We start from the raw sequence: 27,635 nt of genomic DNA, 5'->3' as shown, positions 1-27,635 counted from the left end.
CGCCATGGGTACCCCATTCCACCACCTGGGGCACACATCCCAGTTGCTCTGTGGGCAGAGCGCCTAGCCCCGGCTAGGTTTATGAGCACTATTATGTCGCCTTAGCTCTGCTGCAGGCCTATTCTTTTGACACCCAGACCTGCACGGGGTCTCTGTTACAGTATAAAAAGTTCAAACTTAAAAAGTAAATGCAGAAGCAGAGGAGCACGTTTTGTCAGCCGAAATGTTTGTTCCAAGTTTTCCCATCCTAGCTAGTATGCTAGTAAGATTTAGTTGTTGCCAAACACACATAGATGTAAGTTGATTATTTGAACATCTATCAATGTCAATTTCATACATGCCAACGCTCAGTTTCATCCTGACCTTCTGGGATTTTAGCCCTCTTTCAGGGTTCAGGGTTGATAAAAAAGTTCTAAAGATTTCCAGAAATTGTCAGGGAAAATATTCACATACCTTTTACCAATAAGAGACTAAAAGAATAATTTTGAAACAAACCGTCCCCCCTGTCCCCACCAGGGCTTCGCCTTGGACCCACTGGAGATCTTGAGCGGTCACCAATTTTATCAGGGTTTTCATCATTTATGCCTTTTAACTTTTGATGATATTGTAACTACGCTTATCATGCACTTATATACGTTTGCTCAAGACCTTGTAAAAATATCAATCGCATCCCCCGCAAGTAGAAAGGGTCATAATAACATATTGGCGTACTCAGTATTTGAAGAAAGTGAAAATACACCTCCCTCTTTTTCCAGAATTTTATTAACTACATGCATTACATAGGACATTTAAGGATAAATGTTATTGATGTATTTTAATTTATTGCAAAACTAGTTTCATGTTTGTGTTACATTTTTATATGTGTATACATCCCCCTTTTTACGAAAAATTCCCGAGTCGAGTTATAGGGCGGTAATAATTTTACAATGATGACTATTAGTTATTGAAATGTAATGAGCAATTTTATTGTAATTGACTACCCTGATCAGTCTGACACCACTGTTTACAATTAGTAATAAACAACACGTAAAAAAATAACACAATAAAAACATTAATGTTACTTTAAGAGTTCATGTATGTGGAAACATGTACATGTATTATATAAGATTCTTACCTAAAAACTAATGATAAACATGTATATGGAAATCCCTTTCAATTTCGAATTTACGCACTTTTGATCAAAAATATAATCTTGATACGAGTATAAACCTTACCGGATACAGAGCTAAAATGTTATGACCATGAATGTGTACACTTCTCCTAAGATGATAAATGGTACATAAATAAAATCTAAAAATAGCCGTTAGCGTATACTTGTAAATTTACAAATGTTTAAAAATCCTGTCATAACATGCACGTATTATCTAGTCTCGGTAAATTTCACATGAGATTTCACTTTACTTTCACTTTCACTTTTTTTTCACTTTAAAAAATTGCACTACAGAAGCATTCATTATCACAGGCCAATCCTAAAATTTAATTAGTAGACTAAAAGATTTAGGAGATCTAGAGGTTAAAGTAGGACTAAAATATAGTTTTTTGGTCGATGTTCATTTTAAATATTTGAATTATTTCATCGGGAGTTGCCGGCCTTGTATATATATTATAAATTAAAATTTGACCCTATTCTCCATTAAAAACACGGGCATTTGGGGCACGGATGGTTTCGATCACCCCCTTTTTTCTCGAGAACCAATATCCCTCTGATTCGTTAATTCGATTAAAAATCGTATTTTGGTCTGTTTCTGTGGACAGAAGAAAAAAGGGCATGGAATGGCAGAGACAATTAAGGATTGGTCCTCCAAAATACAGTAATAAATTATGTAACTCAAAAACAAAAAATTGACTTTTTCAAAAAAAAATCCGATTATACATTTTTAAAGAATACAAATGGAATAAAACGAACATTATGGTTACAATTATAGACACCCCACGACACATAAACGGACAGGGTGATTCATTTTTCCGCGGTATATACATAAGCAACAGAAATTACACTTAACCGTCAGAGGTAGAAAGCTGACTTAATTTCTGTTACAGTATGATTGATTGATTGTTGGGGTTTAACGTCCGAGCAGCAATATTTCAGCTATATTCAGACGATGAACATGAAATGGATGATAAAATGAACATGAAATGATGATGAAATGAAAAAAAGGGATGGGACACAAGGATAATAGGATCGAAAAATTTTGATTGCCACTAGAAAAAGGGAGGGATGGGTAAGGTCGGGCAATTTAGCCTCCTGTGGCGGAATGCAAAGGTTCCTACTCCTATCGAATACCACGGCAGGGTTCTTTAACGTGCGAGGAACGTGACATCTTTCCCAACACGGTGCACCACTATGGTTTGCAGTCAGGTTTTCCGTATTATAGCCTGACAACCCAGCATGTAACACGCCATGGGTACCCCATTCCACCATCTGGGGCACACATCCCAGTTGCTCTGTGGGCAGAGCGCCTAGCCCCGGCTAGGTTTATGAGCACTATTATGTCGCCTTAGCTCTGCTGTAGGCCTATTCTTTTGACACCCAGACCTGCACGGGGTCTCTGTTACAGTATAAAAAGTTCAAACTTAAAAAGAAAATGCAGAAGCAGAGGAGCACGTTTTGTCAGCCGAAATGTTTGTTCCAAGTTTTCCCATCCTAGCTAGTATGCTAGTAAGATTTAGTTGTTGCCAAACACACATAGATGTAAGTTGATTATTTGAACATCTATCAATGTCAATTTCATACATGCCAACGCTCAGTTTCATCCTGACCTTCTGGGATTTTAGCCCTCTTTCAGGGTTCAGGGTTGAGAAAAAAGTTCTCAGGATTTCAGAAATTGTCAGGGAAAATATTCACATCCCTTTTCCCAATAAGAGACTAAAAGAATAATTTTGAAACAAACCGTCCCCCCTGTCCCCACCAGGGCTTCGCCTTGGACCCACTGGAGATCTTGAGCGGTCACCAATTTTATCAGGGTTTTCATCATTTATGCCTTTTAACTTTTGATGATATTGTAACTACGCTTATCATGCACTTATATACGTTTGCTCAAGACCTTGTAAAAATATCAATCGCATCCCCCGCAAGTAGAAAGGGTCATAATAACATATTGGCGTACTCAGTATTTGAAGAAAGTGAAAATACACCTCCCTCTTTTTCGAGAATTTTATTAACTACATGCATTACATAGGACATTTAAGGATAAATGTTATTGATGTATTTTAATTTATTGCAAAACTAGTTTCATGTTTGTGTTACATTTTTATATGTGTATACATCCCCCTTTTTACGAAAAATTCCCGAGTCGAGTTATAGGGCGGTAATAATTTTACAATGATGACTATTAGTTATTGAAATGTAATGAGCAATTTTATTGTAATTGACTACCCTGATCAGTCTGACACCACTGTTTACAATTAGTAATAAACAACACGTAAAAAAATAACACAATAAAAACATTAATGTTACTTTAAGAGTTCATGTATGTGGAAACATGTACATGTATTATATAAGATTCTTACCTAAAAACTAATGATAAACATGTATATGGAAATCCCTTTCAATTTCGAATTTACGCACTTTTGATCAAAAATATAATCTTGATACGAGTATAAACCTTACCGGATACAGAGCTAAAATGTTATGACCATGAATGTGTACACTTCTCCTAAGATGATAAATGGTACATAAATAAAATCTAAAAATAGCCGTTAGCGTATACTTGTAAATTTACAAATGTTTAAAAATCCTGTCATAACATGCACGTATTATCTAGTCTCGGTAAATTTCACATGAGATTTCACTTTACTTTCACTTTCACTTTTTTTTCACTTTAAAAAATTGCACTACAGAAGCATTCATTATCACAGGCCAATCCTAAAATTTAATTAGTAGACTAAAAGATTTAGGAGATCTAGAGGTTAAAGTAGGACTAAAATATAGTTTTTTGGTCGCTGTTCATTTTAAATATTTGAATTATTTCATCGGGAGTTGCCGGCCTTGTATATATATTATAAATTATAATTCGATTAAAAATCGTATTTTGGTCTGTTTCTGTGGACAGAAGAAAAAAGGGCATGGAATGGCAGAGACAATTAAGGATTGGTCCTCCAAAATACAGTAATAAATTATGTAACTCAAAAACAAAAAATTGAATTTTTTCAAAAAAAAATCCGATTATACATTTTTAAAGAATACAAATGGAATAAAACGAACCTTATGGTTACAATTATAGACACCCCACGACACATAACCGGACAGGATGATTCATTTTTCCGCGGTATATACATAAGCAACAGAAATTACACTTAACCGTCAGAGGTAGAAAGCTGACTTAATTTCTGTTACAGTATGATTGATTGATTGTTGGGGTTTAACGTCCGAGCAGCAATATTTCAGCTATATTCAGACGATGAACATGAAATGGATGATAAAATGAACATGAAATGATGATGAAATGAAAAAAAGGGATGGGGCACAAGGATAATAGGATCGAAAAATTTTGATTGCCACTAGAAAAAGGGAGGGATGGGTAAGGTCGGGCAATTTAGCCTCCTGTGGCGGAATGCAAAGGTTCCTACTCCTATCGAATACCACGGCAGGGTTCTTTAACGTGCAAGGAACGTGACATCTTTCCCAACACGGTGCACCACTATGGTTTGCAGTCAGGTTTTCCGTATTATAGCCTGACAACCCAGCATGTAACACGCCATGGGTACCCCATTCCACCACCTGGGGCACACATCCCAGTTGCTCTGTGGGCAGAGCGCCTAGCCCCGGCTAGGTTTATGAGCACTATTATGTCGCCTTAGCTCTGCTGCAGGCCTATTCTTTTGACACCCAGACCTGCACGGGGTCTCTGTTACAGTATAAAAAGTTCAAACTTAAAAAGAAAATGCAGAAGCAGAGGAGCACGTTTTGTCAGCCGAAATGTTTGTTCCAAGTTTTCCCATCCTAGCTAGTATGCTAGTAAGATTTAGTTGTTGCCAAACACAAATAGATGTAAGTTGATTATTTGAACATCTATCAATGTCAATTTCATACGTGCCAACGCTCAGTTTCATCCTGACCTTCTGGGATTTTAGCCCTCTTTCAGGGTTCAGGGTTGAGAAAAAAGTTCTCAGGATTTCCAGAAATTGTCAGGGAAAATATTCACATCCCTTTTCCCAATAAGAGACTAAAAGAATAATTTTGAAACAAACCGTCCCCCCTGTCCCCACCAGGGCTTCGCCTTGGACCCACTGGAGATCTTGAGCGGTCACCAATTTTATCAGGGTTTTCATCATTTATGCCTTTTAACTTTTGATGATATTGTAACTACGCTTATCATGCACTTATATACGTTTGCTCAAGACCTTGTAAAAATATCAATCGCATCCCCCGCAAGTAGAAAGGGCCATAATAACATATTGGCGTACTCAGTATTTGAAGAAAGTGAAAATACACCTCCCTCTTTTTCGAGAATTTTATTAACTACATGCATTACATAGGACATTTAAGGATAAATGTTATTGATGTATTTTAATTTATTGCAAAACTAGTTTCATGTTTGTGTTACATTTTTATATGTGTATACATCCCCCTTTTTACGAAAAATTCCCGAGTCGAGTTATAGGGCGGTAATAATTTTACAATGATGACTATTAGTTATTGAAATGTAATGAGCAATTTTATTGTAATTGACTACCCTGATCAGTCTGACACCACTGTTTACAATTAGTAATAAACAACACGTAAAAAAATAACACAATAAAAACATTAATGTTACTTTAAGAGTTCATGTATGTGGAAACATGTACATGTATTATATAAGATTCTTACCTAAAAACTAATGATAAACATGTATATGGAAATCCCTTTCAATTTCGAATTTACGCACTTTTGATCAAAAATATAATCTTGATACGAGTATAAACCTTACCGGATACAGAGCTAAAATGTTATGACCATGAATGTGTACACTTCTCCTAAGATGATAAATGGTACATAAATAAAATCTAAAAATAGCCGTTAGCGTATACTTGTAAATTTACAAATGTTTAAAAATCCTGTCATAACATGCACGTATTATCTAGTCTCGGTAAATTTCACATGAGATTTCACTTTACTTTCACTTTCACTTTTTTTTCACTTTAAAAAATTGCACTACAGAAGCATTCATTATCACAGGCCAATCCTAAAATTTAATTAGTAGACTAAAAGATTTAGGAGATCTAGAGGTTAAAGTAGGACTAAAATATAGTTTTTTGGTCGATGTTCATTTTAAATATTTGAATTATTTCATCGGGAGTTGCCGGCCTTGTATATATATTATAAATTAAAATTTGACCCTATTCTCCATTAAAAACACGGGCATTTGGGGCACGGATGGTTTCGATCACCCCCTTTTTTCTCGAGAACCAATATCCCTCTGATTCGTTAATTCGATTAAAAATCGTATTTTGGTCTGTTTCTGTGGACAGAAGAAAAAAGGGCATGGAATGGCAGAGACAATTAAGGATTGGTCCTCCAAAATACAGTAATAAATTATGTAACTCAAAAACAAAAAATTGAATTTTTTCAAAAAAAAATCCGATTATACATTTTTAAAGAATACAAATGGAATAAAACGAACCTTATGGTTACAATTATAGACACCCCACGACAGATAACCGGACAGGGTGATTCATTTTTCCGCGGTATATACATAAGCAACAGAAATTACACTTAACCGTCAGAGGTAGAAAGCTGACTTAATTTCTGTTACAGTATGATTGATTGATTGTTGGGGTTTAACGTCCCAGCAGCAATATTTCAGCTATATTCAGACGATGAACATGAAATGGATGATAAAATGAACATGAAATGATGATGAAATGAAAAAAATGGATGGGACACAAGGATAATAGGATCGAAAAATTTTGATTGCCACTAGAAAAAGGGAGGGATGGGTAAGGTCGGGCAATTTAGCCTCCTGTGGCGGAATGCAAAGGTTCCTACTCCTATCGAATACCACGGCAGGGTTCTTTAACGTGCGAGGAACGTGACATCTTTCCCAACACGGTGCACCACTATGGTTTGCAGTCAGGTTTTCCGTATTATAGCCTGACAACCCAGCATGTAACACGCCATGGGTACCCCATTCCACCACCTGGGGCACACATCCCAGTTGCTCTGTGGGCAGAGCGCCTAGCCCCGGCTAGGTTTATGAGCACTATTATGTCGCCTTAGCTCTGCTGCAGGCCTATTCTTTTGACACCCAGACCTGCACGGGGTCTCTGTTACAGTATAAAAAGTTCAAACTTAAAAAGTAAATGCAGAAGCAGAGGAGCACGTTTTGTCAGCCGAAATGTTTGTTCCAAGTTTTCCCATCCTAGCTAGTATGCTAGTAAGATTTAGTTGTTGCCAAACACACATAGATGTAAGTTGATTATTTGAACATCTATCAATGTCAATTTCATACATGCCAACGCTCAGTTTCATCCTGACCTTCTGGGATTTTAGCCCTCTTTCAGGGTTCAGGGTTGAGAAAAAAGTTCTAAAGATTTCCAGAAATTGTCAGGGAAAATATTCACATCCCTTTTCCCAATAAGAGACTAAAAGAATAATTTTGAAACAAACCGTCCCCCCTGTCCCCACCAGGGCTTCGCCTTGGACCCACTGGAGATCTTGAGCGGTTACCAATTTTATCAGGGTTTTCATCATTTATGCCTTTTAACTTTTGATGATATTGTAACTACGCTTATCATGCACTTATATACGTTTGCTCAAGACCTTGTAAAAATATCAATCGCATCCCCCGCAAGTAGAAAGGGTCATAATAACATATTGGCGTACTCAGTATTTGAAGAAAGTGAAAATACACCTCCCTCTTTTTCGAGAATTTTATTAACTACATGCATTACATAGGACATTTAAGGATAAATGTTATTGATGTATTTTAATTTATTGCAAAACTAGTTTCATGTTTGTGTTACATTTTTATATGTGTATACATCCCCCTTTTTACGAAAAATTCCCGAGTCGAGTTATAGGGCGGTAATAATTTTACAATGATGACTATTAGTTATTGAAATGTAATGAGCAATTTTATTGTAATTGATTACCCTGATCAGTCTCACACCACTGTTTACAATTAGTAATAAACAACACGTAAAAAAATAACACAATAAAAACATTAATGTTACTTTAAGAGTTCATGTATGTGGAAACATGTACATGTATTATATAAGATTCTTACCTAAAAACTAATGATAAACATGTATATGGAAATCCCTTTCAATTTCGAATTTACGCACTTTTGATCAAAAATATAATCTTGATACGAGTATAAACCTTACCGGATACAGAGCTAAAATGTTATGACCATGAATGTGTACACTTCTCCTAAGATGATAAATGGTACATAAATAAAATCTAAAAATAGCCGTTAGCGTATACTTGTAAATTTACAAATATTTAAAAATCCTGTCATAACATGCACGTATTATCTAGTCTCGGTAAATTTCACATGAGATTTCACTTTACTTTCACTTTCACTTTTTTTTCACTTTAAAAAATTGCACTACAGAAGCATTCATTATCACAGGCCAATCCTAAAATTTAATTAGTAGACTAAAAGATTTAGGAGATCTAGAGGTTAAAGTAGGACTAAAATATAGTTTTTTGGTCGCTGTTCATTTTAAATATTTGAATTAATTCATCGGGAGTTGCCGGCCTTGTATATATATATTATAAATTAAAATTTGACCCTATTCTCCATTAAAAACACGGGCATTTGGGGCACGGATGGTTTCGATCACCCCCTTTTTTCTCGAGAACTAATATCCCTCTGATTCGTTAATTCGATTAAAAATCGTATTTTGGTCTGTTTCTGTGGACAGAAGAAAAAAGGGCATGGAATGGCAGAGACAATTAAGGATTGGTCCTCCAAAATACAGTAATAAATTATGTAACTCAAAAACAAAAAATTGAATTTTTTCAAAAAAAAATCCGATTATACATTTTTAAAGAATACAAATGGAATAAAACGAACCTTATGGTTACAATTATAGACACCCCACGACACATAACCGGACAGGGTGATTCATTTTTCCGCGGTATATACATAAGCAACAGAAATTACACTTAACCGTCAGAGGTAGAAAGCTGACTTAATTTCTGTTACAGTATGATTGATTGATTGTTGGGGTTTAACGTCCGAGCAGCAATATTTCAGCTATATTCAGACGATGAACATGAAATGGATGATAAAATGAACATGAAATGATGATGAAATGAAAAAAAGGGATGGGACACAAGGATAATAGGATCGAAAAATTTTGATTGCCACTAGAAAAAGGGAGGGATGGGTAAGGTCGGGCAATTTAGCCTCCTGTGGCGGAATGCAAAGGTTCCTACTCCTATCGAATACCACGGCAGGGTTCTTTAACGTGCGAGGAACGTGACATCTTTCCCAACACGGTGCACCACTATGGTTTGCAGTCAGGTTTTCCGTATTATAGCCTGACAACCCAGCATGTAACACGCCATGGGTACCCCATTCCACCACCTGGGGCACACATCCCAGTTGCTCTGTGGGCAGAGCGCCTAGCCCCGGCTAGGTTTATGAGCACTATTATGTCGCCTTAGCTCTGCTGCAGGCCTATTCTTTTGACACCCAGACCTGCACGGGGTCTCTGTTACAGTATAAAAAGTTCAAACTTAAAAAGAAAATGCAGAAGCAGAGGAGCACGTTTTGTCAGCCGAAATGTTTGTTCCAAGTTTTCCCATCCTAGCTAGTATGCTAGTAAGATTTAGTTGTTGCCAAACACACATAGATGTAAGTTGATTATTTGAACATCTATCAATGTCAATTTCATACATGCCAACGCTCAGTTTCATCCTGACCTTCTGGGATTTTAGCCCTCTTTCAGGGTTCAGGGTTGAGAAAAAAGTTCTAAAGATTTCCAGAAATTGTCAGGGAAAATATTCACATCCCTTTTCCCAATAAGAGACTAAAAGAATAATTTTGAAACAAACAGTCCCCCCTGTCCCCACCAGGGCTTCGCCTTGGACCCACTGGAGATCTTGAGCGGTCACCAATTTTATCAGGGTTTTCATCATTTATGCCTTTTAACTTTTGATGATATTGTAACTACGCTTATCATGCACTTATATACGTTTGCTCAAGACCTTGTAAAAATATCAATCGCATCCCCCGCAAGTAGAAAGGGTCATAATAACATATTGGCGTACTCAGTATTTGAAGAAAGTGAAAATACACCTCCCTCTTTTTCGAGAATTTTATTAACTACATGCATTACATAGGACATTTAAGGATAAATGTTATTGATGTATTTTAATTTATTGCAAAACTAGTTTCATGTTTGTGTTACATTTTTATATGTGTATACATCCCCCTTTTTACGAAAAATTCCCGAGTCGAGTTATAGGGCGGTAATAATTTTACAATGATGACTATTAGTTATTGAAATGTAATGAGCAATTTTATTGTAATTGATTACCCTGATCAGTCTCACACCACTGTTTACAATTAGTAATAAACAACACGTAAAAAAATAACACAATAAAAACATTAATGTTACTTTAAGAGTTCATGTATGTGGAAACATGTACATGTATTATATAAGATTCTTACCTAAAAACTAATGATAAACATGTATATGGAAATCCCTTTCAATTTCGAATTTACGCACTTTTGATCAAAAATATAATCTTGATACGAGTATAAACCTTACCGGATACAGAGCTAAAATGTTATGACCATGAATGTGTACACTTCCCCTAAGATGATAAATGGTACATAGATAAAATCTAAAAATAGCCGTTAGCGTATACTTGTAAATTTACAAATATTTAAAAATCCTGTCATAACATGCACGTATTATCTAGTCTCGGTAAATTTCACGAGATTTCACTTTACTTTCACTTTTCTTTCACTTTAAAAAACTGCACTACAGAAGCATTCATTATCACAGGCCAATCCTAAAATTTAATTAGTAGACTAAAAGATTTAGGAGATCTAGAGGTTAAAGTAGGACTAAAATGTAGTTTTTTGGTCGCTGTTCATTTTAAATATTTGGATTAATTCATCGGGAGTTGCCGGCCTTGTATATATATTATAAATTAAAATTTGACCCTATTCTCCATTAAAAACACGGGCATTTGGGGCACGGATGGTTTCGATCACCCCCTTTTTTCTCGAGAACCAATATCCCTCTGATTCGTTAATTCGATTAAAAATCGTATTTTGGTCTGTTTCTGTGGACAGAAGAAAAAAGGGCATGGAATGGCAGAGACAATTAAGGATTGGTCCTCCAAAATACAGTAATAAAATAATAAAATCTTATCTGCGTATTTATATTATTAAAAATATCATGACAGAAAAAAATCACAAAATATCACTTCAAAATTCATTAAATGAAATATGAATACTGATTAAAGATCAATATCCGACAGAGCCTCGGAGGTAAACGTGTAACTAGTTAATACTATTGACAGAATTCATTATAAACATGACTTCACAGTTTCAATATAGCGCCTTTTTTCGTCCTGAAGTCCATGTTCCCGCTGTACATATGTTGCCGCCGATTGAAGAAGTCTGTTGCGATCTTCATCGCTCGTTAAAAGTTTCTCCACACACGACATACACTCCTTAAAGTAAAAAAAAATCGTCTTAGTATAGTTCCTATCATCGCACATGCTTGCAGTTTCGTACGGTAGCACAATGGGACAAAAACGATGCACCGAAGCCAAAAATACACGCCCGTCGTACCCACTTTTGTTTCCGGTCTCCCTACTGACCCTCCTTTAGAACCCCTACCCAAAAGATTTTATTTGTTATTTTGAAAAAAAAAAAACAGAAAAAGTCTGCTGACTTTCTTACGGAATAAAGTAAAATATATATTTTCTATCCTAGATGGAAACAAAGAGTTAGAAATATAGGTTGTTTCTATTTAGGATCGATTGCAAACTTACATATGAGTGTGTTCTAGGCAATGGTCTAAGTGCATTACATGTATATCACTGCATATTTGGTTTTTATTGTATTCTGAGTTTGGTGTCACACTTATTTCATTTCAAAATTTAAAAAAAAAAGAAAAAAGAAAAAGAATCCCTACCGACCGACCCTACAAAGTTTTAGAGGGGTGATCAGAAATTAACACAACATTATTATTTTTTCGGACTAATGAGGTAGGAAGAGGTTAAAACAATAACATGAAATGCACATTGGAAAACAACCAAAATCGACCAGGAGCTTTCCTCCATTAGGAAAAACGTACTTCCAAAATGTTAAGAATTACTGTTATTTATGGCAAGCCAAAGTGGACAAAATTGAGCATTTTCTAATATTAAAAAATAATTTTTTTAATATTACATATCCATTTTCTAATATTACAAATTACATTTCTTATATCACGAAACACTTTTTTAATATTAAAAATTCAACTGAATTTTTAATACTAAAAAACTATTTTTTCAAATTTGACAGATTTTGCAATATTGCAAAGTGATTTTTTTAATATCACAAATTCGTTTTCTAACATTACAAATTCATTTTCTAATATTACAAATTCAATTTGTAATATCACAAAATGTGTGATATTTTATAATATTACTAAATCAGGAATTTGTAATATTAGAAAATGAATTTTTAATATTACAAGATGAATTTCTAATATTAAAAAAAAATATTTTGTAATATTAAAAATTTTCATTTTCTAATATTACAAAATATTGATTTTTGTCCACTTTGGCTTGCCATAGTTATCATTATTAAGAATTATTAAAACTTTTTTAATACCGTACGACATGTAAACGAACGGACAGACAACGGTTTATCGTAAAAAGTATAAAGTTACGGCTATTCTCCCTGTATGATACTAGGAAGTAGTCACTTCCTTGTGTGCCTACGAAGAAAAAAATGACTCTCAATTACCGGTAGTCGGTGTATTGTACCATCAGTTCAAGAAAAAACTGAACTTCAATGTACGGGAACAGGGAACAAGCAAGGAAGCTTTGATCCATTTAGTCTTTCTTGGTGTGACTCGGCCGCATGGATCGAACCTACGACCTTCAGCTTTCGATGCGAGCATGCTACGATGACAAATCTCAAATCGAAATTCGGTCTAGGTGAGCTACAAGTATTCGGATTCCATTATCTGTGGTCACGCAAACACTATACTGTGGTTCATGCATGACATGGTCCTAACTGAAGCTGTTACTTCCATATCTCAAATTACCCTTTAACAAAACAAACAAACAAAACAAAAAGACTAAAACTTAACTACATTTAATTGCATTTGTTCTTTCTTACCTCCGGATTCGAATATACAAGCCCAGTTTTGTCATGTGTCACAATATCCAAGTTGCCAGGAATGTTCCGAACTATCACAGGTACTTTTAACTGCATTGCCTATTTAAAAAGTTGTTCTGTGAGATGTTTCGTTTCATAAGAAAACGATTAAATATGTGAAGATTAAAAACAATTCTGCTCACATAAATCAACATTCTAAAGCTGTATATCCTGCGAATATATCATTTACAAACTTAAACTGACGACATATCAGAAAACCTGGATTAGTTCAGACGTTCGTTAAAAAAGAAGTTGAGATCTGACAAAAACGAATGTTAGGAGTCACCATTCAACCAATTTTGATGAAGCTTTATACTATAGCGCAAGTTCTTCTTACGAAGATTTTAGCAAGAACAAATAATTGGACCGGAGGAGACATTGGACAGCAATATTAATCTCATTGCACACAATAACATGTACTGTCTTAGGGCGGGCGAATAAAAACGTTCAGTCTAGTAACTTCACCTTATTTGTCGTGCATTCTGAGAAATATTTCAACAGACTTAAAGAACTATAATTATACTCTAATCTACTGTAATCTACATATAAAACACAATATATGTAGAAATCTTCTGTTTCATACAGACAGTTAATTGAAAACTGTAACCCATGTGCTGTAACGCTCTAGCTGTCTCCTGGCAGAGTACACCAAGCCGAATACGTTTGACTAAGTCTTTTCTTCCCTAAGAGTGAGATATTTAAAGAGACCACCGTTACCCGCCCCGTCCTAAATCCGCCAATAAATTGTCTTATTTTATAGATTACTTGGAGGCTCGATGGAGTAACAGCATTAAAATGCAAAAACAGCAGAGAATCCACGGTGTCTGGAATGGAATCCTCCCACTTCAGTAGGACAGTTTTTTTCTAAATTTGTGCGAATTCTGATCAAATTTGAGCAAATAATAGTCTGTCACCCGCCTTGCTATGAATATCTGGTTCTGCTATTAAAAATCTCCATCGAGGTCGTGAAATTTGGTTTTTTTTTTAATATAAAGCAATATATATGTAAAACACGCGTAACAGGGCATCAGTTGTCTGTACTCACTTCTAATACAGCAAGTGACATTCCTTCACTGTCAGAGCAATTAATATAAGCAAAGCTTTGTTGTATAGCAGCATGAGTATCGGCTAGAGGTAGTCCCGGAATATAAATTATACCTGAAAGTCTATATATAAATTATACAAAAAAATGATGCTCTAAAAAACTATGGTTTTCAGGAAATGACGTTAACTGACTGCGGTTGTTTTGCCATTAGTCATTGTTCTAATAAAAATATTGTAAAAAATCGGGGAAAAAAAACAAGAGGCTCCCAGGAGCCTGAATCGCTCACCTGGTTAAAGTTTCTCTTTCAAGGGCAATAAATTTAACAAGGAGTTGTCCAACAATTTTGACTCAAGAAGACTTTGGTAGGACAATCATAATGATCATTTCAGCAATAAAAAGTTTCTTTATAGTTTTCAAGATATTGGCAGAAAAATGTAAAAAAAAGTCATTTTTCATCTTTCAAGGGCAAAAACTCTTACAAGAAGTCACCTGACAACTTTGATCCCTGAAGAGTTTTGAAGGCCTAATAATAAGGGTCATTTCAGCTACAGAAAATTTTACCACAGATAGATCACATCGAACTGAACACTTATACTCCGTCAGAATTTGGCTAAACCTAATAGTTTTGGAGATATATATGCAAAAAATTACTGTCTGACCCCTATGTTCTATTTTTAGTAACGGCGGCCATGTTTGTGGACGAATCAAAAATCCCCACATCAGGAACATTCATACCAAGTTTGCTTCCAATTGGTCAAGTAGTGTCGGAGGAGATGAGTTTTGAAAAATGTCGACGGACGACGACGACGACGGACGTCAAGTGATGGCAATGGCTCACATGGCCTTCAGCAGATTTCACTGTATGAAGTTTCCCGCCAAAATCAGTGAATATTTTGATACAGCCCTAATTGCAGCAGACTCATTTTCCTCTATAGTGTTTCATGACCTTCAGTCATTATTTAGGGCTTACAAGTAATGTTGCGCTGATCGCATTTCTTACACTATGTCTTTTTGAACCTAGAAAAAAGATATGCCCTCGCAAGTCTTCTTTGAAGCATGCCATTTACATAAAATAACAGTTTAATGTGGTATTTAGACTGGCTTTTTATATCTTGGAAACAGAATGATGCCCCTGCACATATAACATGTGCATGTGCTTGTAATACATCGTTCTTTTAACTGTCGAAAAAGGGCATGTATTTGATATGAAATGATATCCGAAAAACAAGCCATGTTACCCTATGGAATATCAAAATAGATGACTAAGTTCAACTATCCTTAACTTTAGAAACCTTTATGAAAAAAAAAATTCTATAATTTTGGTAATATTTTACGGAAATCAAAGTCTTTTGGTCGTGCTCATCTCCATTATATTTATAAACATCCTATACAATTTTAAAGCTGTGGCTCAAAAACTGTGGGAGACAATACATGTACCTAAAAAACATGCATTCTATATTACCTGTATGAAATATCAAAATTGTTATTAATAAGTTCAACTATCTATAGTTTTGGTAAAAGTCGACAAAAATCAAAATTCTCTGACCTTGTACATACCACAGGGAGTGACCGTGTAACAATAGGATGGATCATAAAGGGGGTCAAATTTAATGAGCTGTGAGAGGAAATCAAAATGCATGAAAGAAATTACAATAAAACAAGAAAAACACTAAACAACTTTCTAGATACGTGTAACATGATTTAAGCCTCCCTCTGTTTACTGAATACAATGATTGCTCCCTTTACATGCAAATGTCATACAGTGATATTCGTTTCAACCAAACCTCTACTGAACTGAAGTTTTTGTTTGGTTGAAACAGATTTTCAGATTAAACAGGTAAAAAATATATTGAAACTTATATATACAGGAATTTTGTTGGAAGTCATCTGATCTCCACAAGCTTCCAGTATATCCAGGATTCTGTTGAACAGGTTTCACTGTCGCAGTAATGATTGTAATATTCTCTGTTTATAGAATGTATTAATACCTGATAATACAAGACTATGAGGTAAAGTCATAAGCAAATTAAAAATATTTACCTGTTAACATGGCTTAGAAACAGTTCTCCATATTTTTCATCTACCTAATAAAACAAAGTCATGATAAAATTAGACTGATTTTTTTTTACAAATCAAACAATCCTGTTTGTTAAATTATTAACATATGGTTGTACTAACTAAGTTTTAAAAACAGATCGGTCAGCGAACTCATTGCACCCCTCCCCTTTTTGCTTTCAAAATATAAAAAAAAAAAACCTTCAATAGGATTGTCTCCCTTTCATAAGATTCACAGTTACAATTGTCACGAAGCAAGCATTTGTATCTTACTTATTATGAAGTTGTTGTTTCTAGATTGTTTACCATTATATACGATTTTGTGTTGTGTTGCCCACTCGTGATTGGATTAAATCGTTCGTCCAAATAACCTAAGCAGCAATATGCAAATTAAGAAAAATCCAACCGCCAATGATGAAAATAGTCGAATGAAATAGGCAAATGACCATAAAAGGAAAATCCATCCAACAATGATAACAATAGTTGCAGAATGACGCTGAGACGGATATAGCTCCATCAATGAAACGACGCACGTTTGAAACAATTTTACCTGAATAGTTCAATCACGCCACCGGTCAAAGTGTATATCTGAGCTGGACGCCAAGTCAAAAATAGTACCTAGTAACCACTGAATAGTTTTCAATATAATTACGAAGAAATATAGTTCGATACGAAGATTAATTTATTTCCCCATAGATAAGCAAAATCGTACAAAAATGTGATAAACTTCGGTGACCGTCTATAATTATTTAGAAAGTCAGTAGATCTGTTGGGAGGATTCAGCTAAATCTACTGACTGTCTAAATAATCATAGACGGTCACCTGGGAGTTTCTAACATTCTTATATAGTTCATCCGTATCATTTATGTACACATTTTATATAGTATAACAAAGTATAGAAAGGTGTGACTGTCAAATGTTGACCATCTTCATACAAGGTTTCCTTAAGTTCTATTCAACAGTGCTTACGTTACACAGGTACGTAAAATAATTTTAATTAGAATTATCTCCCTTTCACATTATGCAGCAATAATGATGTTGCTTCATGTGCACCTATTTTAGGACTATACATAATTAAGATGTTCAATCTTGACTATACATAATTATGATGTTCAATCTTCAGTTTAAGTTTCATCAAGTTCCATCCAATCGTTGAGGATTAGGTTGCATTTACAAAAGTTCGAAATATGTGGGGTAATAACAAACAACATGTACATGTATGATTCATTACATATGCACATACATGTATACAGACATAAAATAAGATTATTTCATATGTATTTACAAATTACAAAGATGTCAAATGAACAGACTGGCGAACGGTCGTGTAAGTTGATTCCTGTATGCCATAAAACTTTGTGCAATTTTAATGATAATTGTATAGTAAAGTACATGTAACTACAGTAACCGAATGTTATGGCGTTACTATAAAGCAGTTTAGGCAATGTAAGAAATACATTCAAGTACCAAACCCAGTGCCCTCCAATCAAATGTAAAAGTTTGGTTTAAGCACAGCCAGCTAAAACTTGCATGCATGATGTTCATGACCATGGGTACTACGGATATTAAACATCTTCTGTTTTAAGTCGCTAATATTGTAAGCGACTTCTTGCACTCATAATTTCAGTACTTCATATTCGCATATATTTTGCATAATTATATATTTATACTCCACGTTATATTGCAGATATGTGCCGTGTTTACTGCCATAGTGTCACTGTTCTAGCTTCATATGAGATATCATACATGTGTGTTCTACGTGTGTTTCTTCCTTGTTTTATATAGAAATACAGGACAATAGCAGATTTTCTACAGCCCGTCTGGTCATCTATCATCTGACAGAAACTGGTACCCTAATAATACACCTGTGCTCACTGTGGACCCGGGTAGTAGATAAAGTGAACACTTTATCACCAGTCTGATACATTCTTGAAGTTGATACTTTAATTGTGAGAGAGAAATAAAAAAATATGAGGCCAACAACTTATAGTTACAAGTTAGACTTACAATGTGGCCTATTAAGACATATACAATTCTATTGTCTTTCCTGTGGATTTCTGAAAGAAAATAATATAGATAGAATATATATGGTTCAATTTTTCAGGGTCAAGGAGGAACCATTTAATTTTGACCTTTAAGGGGACTTAAATGAAACATTTTTGCATTTTAAGTAGTAATCTCTGACCTAAACTTTTTCACTGTATCCGGAACTGTTTTCTTTTAAATTTTATATTTGCATTTTTATATTTTCATTCTGTCTTGTTAGCCTTGTTTGCTGATCCTTTGCTGCCCCCATTACATCATGAAAATTGCCCAAAACATTATGATTCAGAGTTTTTGCCAGCGTTTGTTTGCCTTCGCTTTCTTGAACCTACGGTGGCACAATAGGAATCGCATCATTCAGCTCATCAAAAACCAGTGAATAAAATTGAAGGCCTACACTGGCACAACTACCCTAAAATTGTATCTTTTTAATCCAAAACAAGCTGATCAGAACCAAAGACTATTCAAATTTTCGTATGCATTTTAAAACTTAACCTTTTATAAACGGTGGTTCAGAACGGTCGGAGGTACAGGGTGAATCACCCACTTATCAAATAGGTGTATTAAAATCTCTTTAACTCAGTTGTGGTCTTAAATATTTAAGAAGGACTCCAGCTAAGAATCATGCAAAATGTGATTCATGGGTAAAAAGCCTACATGCTTTTAATTTTTGATATTTTGTTTGAATTGGCATAGTAAACAGAAATTAATATTCAGTGTTTCATATAACCCATATTCTTAGGAGATAAAAATTACCTAGAATGCACTGTAGAATTCAAAATTAAGGGAGATAATTCTGTAAATGACACTCAAGTACAATAGAATATATTGGATTTTCAATGTTGATTATCTCCTAAGAGCAGGCAGATTTGACTGAACAATTACACTTTTCATAATATAGACCCATAAAACAACTTAATTACAAAACTGAAAATATGTAGCCTTTTTTGGGGTGTGTCACATTTTTCAGATTTTGCATGATTCTTACAAAGACAGCTACTTAATAAGTTACCTGAGAAGCCATCCAATAGATACAGAGGATTTTTTACAGGTCTTATACTTCCTACACATATACAAACAGCTAAGTCATCCCTGTAGATGTTGGAGTGATGTTCCCTGATATATTCAAACAGTGAAAAGCTGGAAGGCGAAGTCTGTACTCCTTATGACAGAAACCAAAAACAAAATTATTCATAGTTTTCGATTTAAAATGCAGTCGTTCACGAAATACAGGTTCATTGGTGATTTCGTATATCTAAAGTCCATGATTAATCCGGATGGATTGTATATTGAAATAAACTAGGAGCTCATACAAAGAAAAACATAGTAAATATGTATATTGCGCTAGAATAGTTACTAGTTTATTGTGCTCTCAAAATAATGATATTGTGTGCACAATATATTTTTTTCTTTGTACATGTATATCCCTAACGGAACTCCCTACATATAAAACATGGTATAATTCTATGAAGTACATTGTATTACTTACGTTACAAAATGATGTGAAGAGAAATGTGAAACCGACCTTAAATAATCATATATAATATTTTCACAGGTCGAATATGCAGGTTAATAGCCTAATCAATAATAACAATATAAATTATGCATAAGATTTCAAATTAATAATCTAGATAGCATCTATATTGTGAAATTAGTAACTTATTTAATTCGCAGTGCGCAGCTTGACATGACCACACAGGTCAAACCCTGAACAGCTTTTATATTTGGCTAAAGGCATGCGACCAGAATCGGAGTGGCCCTTTTTGGCCCCATGATTCCTAAATCGTTCTAATCACAACTAATAAAATCAACCCATATCTTTCTATCGTTATAATTCAAAACGATGCATTCTGTTTTACTCAAGTTATCCCCCAAACAGGGAAAGTGCTGCTTTTTAAGGAAAATTTTTATTAGCCTCTTCCCCTCAAAATCATTTTTTTTCTAAACTTGTTTAAAGATATTCAACTCACCTTGAGTGACAATTGCTATCTTGTCTGTTGACAATTGAGGCTGTAAATGCAAAAAATAAAAGTATAATAAAATTAGTTGTGTAATACAATAGAGCACAAGACTTATTAATAATAAAAATTCAAAGAAGTACCTCGACACCTGAATCACGCTCTAACGCAGCTACAGGATTTTCAATAACAACAGGTACATTTTGCATAAGTCTTGCACAGAAGGTAGAATTTTTTTTACCCAGTCGCTATTTCAACGCTTTACACCTCCGCACACTCAGTAATTAACCCCGCCCCTTTAAGCAAATTTTTTACAGTACAATGGAAATGGCTTTGCAGAATTGTATTGAGAAGTGTTCACACCTTAGGAACTATATGAAAAAATGTTGTCGTGGTAATATAATTTAAGGGAACAGAAAGAAACTCAGGAACTGAGAAAAGCACTACATGCATGTACATCATCACTCATTTCTAATGAAATTAGGGTCAGTGTAAAACTCGAAAGACATACTTACCCAAAGTTCTAGAACTCTTTGGCGATTTCCTTTGCTAAAAGCTATAATTTTTCTGTAACATATAATTATCATTTTCAACATTTTGAACAGCGATATTGTCCAAACTAAAACAATCAGAAATCATTCCAAACTAAATATTTATTCATTTTTACTGGTGTTTTAAGTGTAACAGTTGCTTGTACACTGTACATTTTGTAAAATCTCCATCATGCTCACGATGCAGAGAGGATGTAGAATCATTTAATGAATGTCCTACATTGTTATGATGTAACACAATTGCTTTTTGTCTGTGTAAGTTTTGATAGTAATGTAACACAATTCCTTTTTGTCTGTGTAAGTTTTGATAAAGTTTTTCCATAGACTAGTTCTATAGTATTAGTATCCTCTCCTGTTTATGTGCATATACATGTACCTTGCAGTGGTGACGGAATTGGTCATCACGGTGAAGTTCTCTGGATTTGATGAACATTGATTGACATCAGTACCTCCAATGATGATAATATGGGGAATAGTATCGACTACAAGATAAAGACATTCGGTGGGAGAAAGAGAGAATGAAAAAATCCGAAAATAAAAATTGAAAAAATCGTAAACTATACATGTTAATAATGCACAAAAATTTAATTATAAAAAGGAGATAGTTTGCATTCAGTGCGCTTGGTTTCTTTTATATATTTGTTTATTTTTTTTTTTTGTTCATGTAAATCGCAACATCATTTAGTAGGCATTACAATGTATTTACTGTACAATCCAATGATGTTATAGAAACACTGTACATGTACACGTCTTCTATAGACTACCATGTCAACATCGTCTTTAAACTGTACCTTGCAACAGTTTCCCAGACTTAAGTGCATGAAGACCAACAACAAGATCTATACTATTTTGCAGGAGATGCTGTTGTAACCCTTCTTCATCGCAAAATTGGTCTGGCGCAAAAAGCTCACAGTTATGACCAGCATCTGTGAGATAATCCCTGGAAACAGTAGTACACTTAATTTAATGAAATAAGAAACGACTTTTGGATCATACTAAAATTTCAGGAATGAGTCACAAAACATTGTTTTGTATTTCTATTGCAGCATATGGCTAAATTTCTTCCAAGAACACTATGAACAAAATTACCATGAAACTAAATAAATCAAATTATCCTTGCAATATCACCAAAAACTATATGACAGCTTCATATTGATTTCCCAATTGATAACAAAAAAAAACTCTGTTTAAGCATATACATGATATACTTCTAGGTTTGTGACTCCCTGTTTATTAGGTTTTAGATCCAAAACCCCCTAGCCAACAGAAAAAAGGGTTGAGGAAAAAGGGGCACAAAATTATGTTTAAAAAGCACGTCCATCAAACACGAGCATTCAAGGTATACAATGTTCATGTAAACAGACCTTATCCTTTCAATGGTATGAAGATTTCCCGTGCCAATTTTCAGCTGTGAGATCAACAAGATTTTCATCACTACATCATATTAAAAACACACCTGAAAGTATGACATCAAAAATATTGTCCATGGAAGGTAGGGACAAATATCTATTGAAGTAAAATAATCGGTTCTTTTTCTGCAGTTACAAAGTCAATGTATAGAAAATATCTGCTATGTCATTTGAATAATTATTTGTTTTGTTTTTGTTTTTGTTTTGTTTTGTTTTGTTTTGTTTTGTTTTGTGGGTAATTTTTAAGACTTATATTCAATATTTGATTAAAGTTATACCACTTGTTTACTAAACGTTAAGTCTGAACCAAATAAAATATGCCCATGTCTATACGAAATCTAAGTGAATTCTATACATTAAAAGATGTAGAGACTAGCTTAAAATACAATTTTACACATCAGTAAAAAAATTTACATGGGTACAGTCTGTACAGAGATATAATCACGAGTATACAAGCTATTCCTTCTGCTCAGGATAACAATTGTTCCAACAGGTTTGCCATATATTTCTTTTTTTTTTCTCTTTCGAAAACTAGTACCAGTCCAAGCTATGTTTAAACACTCATACATGTAGCAGACACTATTAGTTTCTATATCTGATTATTCCGAAAACTTTTTTTAAACATGACACTGTTTTAAAGTCCCTTTATATCAACTTAAATGTATTTTGAACCCTGGTAAATTGAACACCTGCCTAAACAGAACCATGAAGTTATAAAGTTCAAAAGTGGTATGGTTTCACAGTATTTCTCTTTATTAAGTTGTGTATTTATACACAGAGGGTTTGAATAGGCTTCACACACAGTATCTATTGAATATATAACTTTAAAATAGTGAGGATCAAATTGAAAAGACAAAAATATTAAGCTGCCTTTCAAGGTTATGTGTGGCATTGTTCACTTGAAAACGCTTTTACACAAGTCATGCATAATCACCTAAAAGGATTTCATATCCTGACAATAGAAAATGAAAAATGGTATGTTGCTATAGCCTACAGGTATAGATGCTGTTGTGTTGTTGTTTTTGTTTTTTTTTTTCTATTCTGATGTTTATGTCTCATTAAACAGGGAAAAAATAGGTACAGTATATTCGTATTGACTGATAACTGACGTATTTCATTTGAAGGTTCGTTCGTTTAGTTAGGCATATTCATAATATTACAACACAGTATAATAAATCAGACAGGTCTCAAAATAGACAGACATGGTTTGTGAGAGTGAAAGACATACAGTATAACTATCGATTGATAATGATATTAATTGTAACTAAAATCTGATTAACTGAGGTTTGGAATAGTCAATACTACAAGCAGTATTAACATTATCTTACTTACCGTTACAATGTGTACAAATTATCGTGTTATCTTTGACCAATCCGCCACTGGCACTGCGGTACAGACGATATAGTTCATACATGTAGGTTTATATCAGAGTTTTCTGATGTGTGGGCGAGTAGTTGAAGAAAAATTACGTCTTATCCTAATGTCTTAGCAAAAAAATATGTAAAGCGCTCTTCAAATTACTATTTAATCCTGGTTACGGAACAAAACAATCGACGTTTAAACCAAAAGTGAAAGTACGAATTTGAATTATCTCCCTCTACCCATCTAGTTTTGAAGTCCTAAGCGGACTCATTTTCCGAATTGGACGGACATTATGAAAAAGGAGGGAGGTTTTTTTTAAGGTAGACTAGCTAAAAATGGAAATAAAGAAAGCAAAACCGAAAACAAAAACAAACTGAAGGATGATTTTTAAAATAAAGTAGAAAAAAAACTTAGTTTATACAATCTACAGGGCTGGCAATTAATGGCTCGAGGAAAAAAGATGATTCGAGCACAACATGCGGCCCAGTGAGTCTGTGTAGAAATACATCCTAAATCCCAAATATCTTTGATTGTTATAATTATAAGAAAAACTTCAGTAATGTCAGAAATACAAACTCCCATTTCGTCGAAATGGTAAAATTTAAGGTCGAACACACTTTTAAGATCGTTTAAAAAATGCTCCCATCATTGACAAGGAGTAAAGGCAAAGCAAAGAAACTTAGACTCGTAATTTAATGATTGATTGTTGGTGTTTAAAGCCCAAGCAGCAATATTCCAGCTATACACATGTAATCAGGCGATGAATATGAAATGGATGATAAAATGAACATGAAATGATGATTAAATGAAAATGGTATGGGACACATAGATAATGGGGTCGTCAAATTTCGATTGCCACTGGATATTGGGAGAGGTGGTAGGGTCGGGCAATTTATCCTCCTGTGGTGGTGCCCTATGGTTCCTTCACTGCGAGAATACAACAGAAGGGTTTTTTAACGTGCGAGGAACGTGGCATCTTGCCTGACACGTTGCACCACCCACTATTGTTTCCGGTCAGATTTTCCGTATATATCATGGCCTGACCCCCGCATGAAACATGCCAGGGGTATCCCATTGCACCACCTGTGGCACACAACCTAGTTGCTCTGTGGGCAGAGCGCCCTAGCCCCCGGAAAGGGTTCTGAGTACTACATGTATATTTTTAGTCGCCTTTTACGACAAGCCCAGCGCTGCTGCGGGCCTATTCTTTTGACACCCAGACACGCATGGGGCCTCGAAATTTAAACTCGAAGGTAAATTTATTTGAACAAAGAACAAATTGAATATATATATATATTAATCCCCAAACCCGAGACTGCTCCGGAAGACTATCCAGAATACCTGCTTTTCTATGCACCCGTCTTGGTGTTCATTTAGGCAGTAACCTTTTGGAGGGGGCTACGGATTTTTTGGGGGAAAGTTTCTTTCTTGAAAATGTAGAAAGAGATAATTTGCCTTATCACTAGTGAGAAAAAGGTTTGTTGTTAATAAATGATAAAAAAAGAATAAATAAATAAATTGTTGCCTCCACCAACCTACAGTAAGATCCAGCTACAGCTATGCTGTCTGTATGAAAGATATTATACAGAAGAGAGATGACAAAATTAAGATTGTTTTCAATAGATGGTGAAAAAAATTATTTGTTTTTGATTGGCCCTGGAAAAAATACAATTTATATTTGTTCAAGGTAAAAAATGTTAGCCTCTGAAAAAAAAACATAGCCCATCCCCATTCCCGAAAATCAAATGGTTGCTGCCTCAATTATGCCTGTTAACAGTTGCAAGCTATTATCTAATACTATGTGAGTTACTGTACATAACGTAATGAAAAAATAGAACGAACAATCAATTACATTTGTACCAATGGTTATAAATCATGAAGGCATGTAGCGGAAAACAATTATTATAGAACAAAAGACATAAGAAAGTTCCCCCTATATACCTATCAAGAAATTCAGGTAGTGTTACGATTTGTTTGTAAATATGAATGAGAATCCTCGTACTTTGATTTGAGAATCAAAACGAACATGGACAGAAATAATGAGCAGGTATGATTGTGCGGGGTGGATCTAAGAATTGAGGTTAAGGGAGGCCGCCGCGAAAATAAAAAAAAATATTATTATTTTGTTGGGTATTTCGTGAAAAAATATACAGTTCGTATTTCACAACATAAACCGTTTAACATATAATTCCGTCTTTTAAAACTTAATGTGTAAATATACGTGCACACCTAATCGTGTGTATGATTCAGATGATTATTCATATGATTTGAAGTCATGGTTCTGTATCATTTAAAAGACGAGAAACTATAAAAATTACCTGGGATCTTGTTACAGATTCACGTTAAATAAACGGACTCCATGTATACATTGTTTCTCGTACATTTACAATTACTAGAAATCTGAAGATACTAGAACAATGTGTAAAGAAGGTGTAAACGATTTTGTTAAGCTTCTAGACTGTAGAGAGTAAGTGTAATTTTGTATTTTGTGTCGATTGCATTAAAGATGTATTAATTTAAGTGGTACATGTAATTCTAGGATTCGCACATGTTTAAATTTCCATAAACATACCTGTAAGTTGACGCCTAAAGAAGCGAACATCACCAACTACACATGGTAATTTCACCTAACTTAGTAAAGGGGGGGGGAAACTAACTGGATTTTTTGCAAAGGCAAGTGTGAGCTAATGTACATTGTATGTTCCAGTTAAAATGCTTAAAGTGGGAAAGCAAGGAGAGAAATAATATACGCATTGAAAAAAAAACTAGAATAAAATTTTGGTCGGTCCCCTCTAGATCAAATGGTTACTTTTTTCATGTAAACTTGCCTCTTTCGTTGTAGCAAACAACGCTTCCTTCCATCATCAACCTTAATGTTGGAGGATATTTCTTCACAACCAGACTATCAACTCTTAGAAAGTATGAGGACTCAATGTTAGCGGCCATGTTTAGTGAACGGTATAAAGTAGACCGAGACAGGGATGGAAACTATTTTATTGACATGGATGGCACTCATTTCAAACATATTCTTAATTACCTCCGAAACGACCAGCACCTTCCGCCAAGAAACATAGCACAAGAGATTTTGGTGGATGCCATGTATCTTGGTATCAATTCTTTGGTTGATAGACTTAGAGCGCTTGATAATAACTGGGAAGAAATAAGAAATTCGGTTCCATCTTACTCCGAAATGAAAGAGAAAATAATTCGACTCGGAGAATCGGTGGATGTGTCTCCGGATATCCCGCCATCTTGGAAGTTTCATCCACATATTATTCTTGACTTCGTTATTGAAAATGGTTTAAAAATTAACGAGAAACATTACGAGGCATGTAGAAAGATTTCACAACCTGGTGTAATTGAGATCAACTGTGCGGCGTATGAAGATGCGGCTGCTCTTGCTGCATGTTTATATAAAGATCTTTTGAACGACGGTTATAATGTGAAAATTGAAGAACTACATCCTTGTATTTTAGATATAAGTCCAAGACCTGTCTCTGGTAGTAGTGCTAACACAGTGTCAGTTGGCATTAAATCATCTGATAACGATTTTTATAATAATTTTCGTTTTATGTTCATTTTTGATTGGAGAAAAGTGGAATACACTGATTAACATACCAAATAATTCAACTATACTAAAAAAGTCGAACTATTATAATGCGAAGTTGTAAATGTGTGTCATTTTTTTGTGGGAGGGGGGATGAATGGTCCTTCTACATTTAGTGGAAAAATTACTTTTGTGCAAAATATGGTCGCACATTATCAAATGAGAGTCTTTGAACCCCTTGTTAATTGGTTCTGGAACGACCCCTGATTGCATGATTTTAAATTTGCCTTTGATTTGTATTGTAGATAAGGGGTATTATAGCTACTATTTATGCCTTTGT

The 27,635-nt window shown here is 34.6% G+C and overlaps 3 protein-coding genes across 6 annotated transcripts in view; 1 reads left to right on the top strand and 2 right to left on the bottom strand.

Moving 5' to 3' along the window:
• The window catches only part of LOC148607199 (heat shock 70 kDa protein 12A-like), a 29,309-nt gene extending 18,139 nt beyond the window's left edge, over positions 1-11,170 (bottom strand). The window contains exon 1 of the mRNA XM_088546031.1: positions 10,708-11,170. The gene's annotated coding sequence lies outside the window, so the exon portion shown is untranslated. The remainder of the gene's footprint in view (positions 1-10,707) is intronic.
• Positions 11,171-11,313: 143 nt separating this feature from the next.
• LOC148607198 (glycosyltransferase 1 domain-containing protein 1-like) lies at positions 11,314-23,959 on the bottom strand. 2 transcript variants are annotated; one of them, XM_088546038.1, is made up of 12 exons: positions 23,719-23,959; positions 22,342-22,433; positions 21,769-21,917; positions 21,354-21,459; positions 20,942-20,993; positions 20,439-20,478; positions 19,481-19,630; positions 18,433-18,482; positions 16,411-16,454; positions 14,371-14,491; positions 13,287-13,385; positions 11,314-11,623 (listed from the first exon to the last, which is right to left on the bottom strand). In XM_088546038.1, the coding sequence occupies exons 2-12, from the start codon at positions 22,407-22,409 to the stop codon at positions 11,477-11,479; spliced, it is 1,026 nt and encodes a 341-aa protein (XP_088402164.1). In that variant the 5' UTR covers positions 22,410-22,433; positions 23,719-23,959; the 3' UTR covers positions 11,314-11,476. The 2 variants fall into 2 exon arrangements, with proteins under 2 accessions (XP_088402164.1, XP_088402165.1); XM_088546039.1 differs by lacking the exons at positions 22,342-22,433; positions 23,719-23,959 and having other exon boundaries at positions 21,684-21,814.
• Positions 23,960-25,673: 1,714 nt separating this feature from the next.
• On the top strand, positions 25,674-27,635 carry LOC148607197 (BTB/POZ domain-containing protein KCTD18-like). Of its 3 annotated transcripts, none has more exons than XM_088546042.1 (2): positions 25,674-25,795; positions 26,591-27,420. In XM_088546042.1, the coding sequence occupies exons 1-2, from the start codon at positions 25,775-25,777 to the stop codon at positions 27,359-27,361; spliced, it is 792 nt and encodes a 263-aa protein (XP_088402168.1). In that variant the 5' UTR covers positions 25,674-25,774; the 3' UTR covers positions 27,362-27,420. The 3 variants fall into 3 exon arrangements, with proteins under 3 accessions (XP_088402168.1, XP_088402170.1, XP_088402169.1); XM_088546044.1 differs by lacking the exon at positions 25,674-25,795 and adding an exon at positions 26,062-26,215 and having other exon boundaries at positions 26,591-27,635; XM_088546043.1 differs by lacking the exon at positions 25,674-25,795 and adding an exon at positions 26,284-26,365.

This window comes from Perna viridis, chromosome 9, assembly GCF_037379345.1.
Source record: "Perna viridis isolate PV_CMFRI_1.1 ecotype Kerala chromosome 9, ASM3737934v1, whole genome shotgun sequence".
NCBI classification, from domain to species: domain Eukaryota; kingdom Metazoa; phylum Mollusca; class Bivalvia; order Mytilida; family Mytilidae; genus Perna; species Perna viridis.
This window is presented reverse-complemented; position numbering and strand designations above follow the sequence as displayed.

Coding starts and splice junctions, on each gene's coding strand:
- LOC148607198 (XM_088546038.1), bottom strand. CDS start 22,409: ATGAAAATCTTGTTGATCTCACAGCTGAAAATTGGCACGGGAAATCTT. Junction 21,918..22,341: donor CATACCATTGAAAGGATAAG/GTCTGTTTACAT, acceptor TACTGTTTCCAG/GGATTATCTCACAGATGCTG. Junction 16,455..18,432: donor ATGTCTTAATAGGCCACATT/GTAAGTCTAACT, acceptor TTGTTTTATTAG/GTAGATGAAAAATATGGAGA.
- LOC148607197 (XM_088546042.1), top strand. CDS start 25,775: ATGGACAGAAATAATGAGCAG. Junction 25,796..26,590: donor TGGACAGAAATAATGAGCAG/GTATGATTGTGC, acceptor CTTTCGTTGTAG/CAAACAACGCTTCCTTCCAT.